General features: G+C 41.9%; 1 protein-coding gene across 1 annotated transcript in view; it reads right to left on the minus strand.

Moving 5' to 3' along the window:
* Nucleotides 1–4174: 4174 nt before the first annotated feature.
* The window catches only part of LOC111817889 (cystatin-C-like), a 5655-nt gene continuing 3446 nt past the window's right edge, over nucleotides 4175–6383 (minus strand). The window contains exons 3-4 of the mRNA XM_023720126.1: nucleotides 4984–5088; nucleotides 4175–4258 (exon numbers count right to left, since the gene is read on the minus strand). Coding sequence (XP_023575894.1) covers nucleotides 4175–4258; nucleotides 4984–5088 — 189 coding nt within the window. The remainder of the gene's footprint in view (nucleotides 4259–4983; nucleotides 5089–6383) is intronic.

A 6383-nucleotide genomic window follows, 5' to 3' on the forward strand; every position in this document is an offset into this window, starting at 1 on the left:
TATATATGTTGTTTTCTTGGTAGCTGTATTTACATTACTTTCTCAGACTACCATAAAGGACTTAGCATGGAGTACTGTTTTAAAATCAAGTCCCAAATGGGACAAGGAGGGTGGAGTGAAGTTACAGCAGATAGAGTTTAAACTCTTTAGTTTTGCTCAATTAGGTTAAAAAAAAAAGAAAAAAGAAAAAAGAAGTTCTTTTAAAGTGATAGCAGTTGGTTCCAAGAGGCAAGGCATTGGTAATTTCTCTGATATATTTTGCTATCATTATCCTTCAGATACGTTAAGCTTATTTGCTTTTTTTTTTTCACAGACAGGTCATATTAGGTTAAGTGAGAAAATGTGTGACTTCCTCTTCCAAAATATAAGGTGTAGATTTATCACTTTACAATTAAAATTCAATTACAGGAAAAGGATGGATCAATCCCTACAATTTTACTTGTCAATATACACTATTAAATTTTTTTTTAATTTTATTTTATTTTATTTATTTGAGAGACAGAGAGAGAGAGAGAGAGAGAGAGTGTGTGGTGTGTGTGTGTGGCCAGCCCAGCCCACCAGGGGGCGGGACTGGCTGGCATGTGGTGCTGGGGGATTGAACCGCGGTCCCTGATGCTTTGCCAAGCTTGTTCTAAGTAGGTGCTTTAGACCACTGAGCCATCTCTCCAGCCCCACTATTAAATTTTTAAGTTCTAAAAAAGTCAGAAATACAGCAGCAGAAAGAATTCCATCAACTAAGAGAAAAAGGGCTAGGAAGCATCCTTTGAAGAGATCTCCATACTGGAAAATGGAAGGGACCCAGTCCACTACTAACCTGGGGCAGAGGGTATGCTTGAGTTTTTCTAGGAAATGCTAAATGACCTATTTGGGTATGAGGGAATGCTGTCAGGTTATGTCATGAAACCAGATCTAGAGAAGAAGTTAACAGTGATGAAGCTAGATCCAGCCTGCGGCCTATTGAAGGAACTGACAAATTGAAAAGCTGAGGTCTAAGTAGGTGATAAAATGTATAAAAATAACTGAGCTAAATTTTACTAGTATGAAGACAAAAATACAAAATATGCATATTAATTATAGATAAAAGATTTTATTTCTTCCCAAATTTTCTGATAAGTGAGCTCTGCTTATTGGCAAATAATAAAATCTGAATGGTCTATTTACATTATAGTTATAAATTTCAAAAGGTTGTAACAGTTACTACTATTTAATTTGACGAAGAATATAGTTGAATGCACTCATAATTTTGTAAAGATGTTTGTTTGTGTGTACTGTGTATTTGTTTATGTGTATGTCATTCTGTGAACACATGATCCTCTTTTTTCTTTTTTGATCATTTGTTCATAGTACAACTTGGGATATAGACTTAAAACATGCTTTCTCCTAAGTTACCAGCTGATCTAAGTGATATCAAAATCAACTTATACACAGTTTATCAAAAAGTTTAAGCTAGTTAAGCAAAAATTCCTTAGATTGGTGAGAAATTATTAGAGAGGAGTCCAATTGATGAATAAAAGATGTGGTCAATCTTTTTGTTCTTTAATGAGGAGCTCTCAATAATCTCAATAGACTCTTAGGAGACACTCTCAGTAAATTGGTCATTGGCTAAAAGAAAGATTTTCAGAAAAAATTATACATTTAGGTTTTCTCTTAAAAGTGGTTTTGGCATAAAATTAAGTTAAGAAACAAAGGTTTTCTACATGTGTATGATAATTCATTATTGTTAGTCTCACAGTGTACTGAGTGTATTCATGATTCCAAGTGTACAGGCCTTCCAAAATGTAAAACAAAGATTGCTTATTGTGATAAGACTTTCTCTGAGATTCAAAACTCTGCCTTTAACAAAAAATTATAATGTATATCTGATTTAAGGACATCTAATTAGGTGAAAATTTCTTATGTATTTGAAAGAGATGATTAGTCAAAAATGTTATGTCACAATGACAATTTAAATATGTCACAAATGTCATCAGGATTGTCCTGCTACAACGTTGTATATGATTTTGATTTCTAAATATCTGTGTAAAAATATGTAATTGTATGGCCTAGTTGTGCAAGAATAGGTAATTATTTTAGCATTATATAGGATTTAAATATTAGAATAGCCATGATTGTTAGAAAATGCCAGTTGTATTTTATGCCTAAGATGTTTGATATTGGTATAAAACTTTGATATTGGTGACATTAAACTTACTGCCTCTGCTACAGGGTAGTGTCATCAAGATTCTCTTCTGGATGCTTAACAACTAAAGTTTGGAGACCAAAAATTAGAGAAATCAATGGGCTAAAAGGATAGCCAATATTTTGAACTTAGCCCTTCAAGGTCAGTGAGGACTCAGGACAAAAAAGAACCTTGGCTATGACATCCTGTAATTCAGTTGAGTCTCAGATTTTCTGATCAATGAGATTATGAGGTCACAGAGGACAGTGATTGATGATGTATAGTTTGCGTAAGAAGAGTCACCTAGAGAGAAAAAAAATCTCTCAGGCTTTCAAAGAGAGCAAATTGGTCAAGCAATGGCCATGACTCATCCAAATGGCTGACGCTGATAGAAAATCTAAGAAGTTCTGCACATGTTTCCAATGTAAATCCTGAGGAGATTAACTGACCTTGTCAGATAGCAAAGGTTAAAATTGTATTTATACAAGTTTTACTTTAACTTAGTCTTAACATCCAGAAGAAAAGTATAACTACAAGATATGAAAAGTGAATATACTAAGTCACTAACAACTTATGACAATTACCAGCTGTACTGATAACTCATTGCTTTATGGATTGTTGGAGAATATAGGGTTACATTGTTGAATTCAAGTACCTAAAATCTTTGGACGGGCATCAAGTATGAAAAGGTACTCTAAAGAATTCTCAAACACAGTTTCTCTAACTGAAATGGTACACCCATCTCTTGTCACAGCAAAACAAAAAAAGGGAGAAATGTTGGGAGCCATGAAAGCTGGAAAATTGGTCAAATGTGTATAAGCGATACTTGGCCTCAGTGCCTAAAGCAAACAAGCTACCTTAGTCCTGAGATAAGCATCCTGACAGGTTAATGTCGCTATTAGTAGTCACTGGGCAACCTTGAGTCACATGTTACTAACTTTGGACAAGTATACATAAACATCTATATTGTTGCTGGGAGGTGGGGGTCATCTTGCCAACCAGGCAGATGAGGCACCACCTAACCCAGCTTTTGTCTTCTTGTCTATCTTTTCCTCATTCCTGCCACTGTTTCTCCCTGGGTAGAACCAATCACACTGACACCAATGGATCCTTACACAGGACTACAACCCACAAGCCAGTACTTCACAGTGGCTAGCAGTCTGTTTGGAAGACTGATTTGAACCCCTATATCAAGGTGACATTCCCAGCCACCTGAGCTGGATTCTCTCCTGTCTCCTTCTGACCATCAAGCTCAAGGTTTCTTCCTGTACTGAAGAAAGGATCATACTGTAACAAGCAGCTGCAGGGTACATGAACAAGTTGCTCATATGTGTGTCCTATCCCAGTAAATCTTATCACATATGTGAAGATTTCCTATAATCCCACAGATCTATGAGACCTGGAGCACTCTGGTCCCAAGCACTTTGCCTAAGGCACTCTCATCTTGCAGCCAAATAGAATCCCAGAAAGAGTCACTGTAGCCCCATGTATGGACCTAAGCCAGGGGCCTTACTCAGATGGTCACAGAGACTGGGATGGAAAAGGCAACATGCCTTGCTGGTCAGGTCATATTTTCCAATGTGGTTATCAGGGAAGAGCCAGGGCTTTGCAGATAGCTGGAGGGAGTGGACAGGAGGGCAAATCCCACAGGAAGTGTTGGGTGATAGTAACTGAACTAGGGGCCTCAGTGCCCATGACTTGGCCCCACCTCAGGTTAATGACAATGCCCAAAAGAACTGTGTGCTATTCAGACAACATCTAGCTTTGTGGACAGCTCCCCCAAGAATTCCCCTGCACCCTGAGAACACATCACCCAAGGGAGCTGGTGCAGGTTTTTATTGAGCAATGAAGAGTTGTCTTCATTCGTCTGCCACAGGTGTGGTTGAGAAGCACAGAAAAGGGAAAAGGGGACAGTTCCTGGGTGTCCACACTGCCCAGAGAAGCCTGCTGTCTTGGAGCCCAGGTCCTGAGGCACTGAGGAGAGTGCAGCCACTGTGGCCTGCCTGAAACAGAACCTCAGGTGCTGTGACAGCTGGAGTCTGTCAGGGCCATGTAGTGCTCCCAGGGTATGGAGTAGACCACAAAGGAGCAGAACTGTGTCTTCCAAAAGAAGAGAAAGACAAGGTGAGTGTTGCTGCAGGGGAAGAAGATGCCTACTCATTAAAATCAGAGAAGTTTAGTGGTGGAGGAGAAGTCCTCACAGGGCACTGTCCCCATTTCACGGATCTCAGGTCTTCATGACTCTGGGCCACCAGAAAGAAGAACTTCAGGACCAGAAGACCAGGGGCCATAGCCAGGGCTGGGCCCAGCACCTCCACCTCACCTAGACCAGTGCTGACATGCACCCAGGACAGAACTAGACCTAGGGACTCAAAGAGATTGCATTGGAGGGGTGACAGGAACTCAGGGCCCAGAGCATGGCTGTTAGGGACCCAGCATTCAGGAGATGCTGAAGTTGAGGGTAGTGTAGTGTCTCAGCCCTCTCAGGCCTATCCTATTCAACCTGTCTCTGTGTGGTGAGACTGTCACTCCCAGAGCCCTCTCCCTCCTTACCAGCCCTGCTACTGCTCCATGAGCTCAGGAGGAACACCCCAAGTGCAAGGGTTGCCTGCCAGCATCCAAGTTCTCAGGGTTCTTCTCAGCACCATAATCAATCCTGGGTGCACAGCCCTGCTCTGCTTCCCACACACGTTTCATTAGCCAAACACACACACACACACACACACACACACACTCTCTCTCTCTCTCTCTCTCTCTCTCTCTCTCTCTCTCTCTCTCTCTCTCCCCCACTGCCTAACTGGTCCCTGCCAACTTGAAACTCATACTGGTTCCTCCTCACTGAGTGGACAGTCATCCTGGGTCGGCTGGTCCTTGGGACAGATGGTTCTGCCAATCTCCATATCCAAGTAGTAGTTCATGCCGGCCACCAACTAGGATGGAAGAGCAGTACTCTTTCAGTGATTCATCCACCTTAGTGCCCCAATTACTGGCTGTGCTTGACTCACTGCTTACCGGGGCTCATGCTAAAATCATTCCAGCCCACTGTGCCCAGATCTTCCTGTGGGGTGGCTCAGCCATGTGTTCACTTTTTCCCTTCCAAGAGGCTTCAAAAAGGAGCTTTGCCCCCAGGGCCTTCCGAATCCTGAACAGACCCAAAGTGCAGGCCTGGCGAGTGAGTGAGACTACCGAAGGCCTGTGGGATCCTGAACAGACCCAGAGCGCAGGCCCGGCAAGTGAGTGAGATGACTGGGGCCCTCCAGATCCTGAACAGACCCAGAGCGCAGGCCTGGGGAGTGAGTGAGACGACCAAGAGCGCGGGATCCTGAACAGACCCAGAGTGCAGGCCCGGCCAGTGAGTGAGACAACCCGGGCCAGTGGATCCTCATTCGACCCAGACTGCAGACCCAGCAGGGAACCCTTCAGCAGAACTCCCTGCAAAGAGGCTAGAGGCAAAACCCACCCAGCTGATTCAGGAGCAGAACATCTTCCCAGAGAGACACAAAGGGTTCAACTCTAACGCCTGCAGCAGAAAGAAGTGGAGCACAGCAGCCAGATTCAAACAACACCCACCTGGAAGAATCTGAACTTCATAGATCTGGACCTGGTGCTAAGGTAATAACTCTATCTAAGCTCTACACCAAAGGTCAGAAGACAGTGGTATACAAAATGACAAAGAGAACAAACAAAATGCAGTCTCAGGCCCCAAGTCCACCCAGTACAACTGCAGAAGACACTAGCACTGAGGAAACTGGAAATCACACACCAGATATCTCTGAAATAATAGTGTTGACAGTAAAGAATCAACTGCAGAAAGATATAGAAGAAATCAGATCAGAAATAATTTTGGAACTAAAAAATGTAGTGGTAACTATAATCAAAGAAGTACTAAGTGCTTCTAAAGAATACGCTGACAAAAAAATAGAGGAGAATATAAAAATGATGGAACCCCTGAATGAACAATTGAGGAAAGAAATAGAATCTATGAAACAGGTTCAAAGTGATATACAGGAAATTAAAACCTCAATCACAAGCTGGCAAAACTGTTTGCATGAAAGTGAAAATAGACTTTCTGACCTGAAAGACACCATCGCAGCTAGTGAAAAAGTAAGAAAAGATCTCTTCAAAACAACTAGGATACAGGAAAAAATAATTCAATACCTGCAAGATGATGCAAAGATGAACAATGTGAGACTAATAGGCATCAATGAGAAGGAAGGAGTCAATA

The sequence above is a fragment of the Octodon degus genome, unplaced genomic scaffold (assembly GCF_000260255.1).
Source record: "Octodon degus isolate 3935 unplaced genomic scaffold, OctDeg1.0 scaffold00073, whole genome shotgun sequence".
Lineage (NCBI taxonomy): Eukaryota > Metazoa > Chordata > Mammalia > Rodentia > Octodontidae > Octodon > Octodon degus.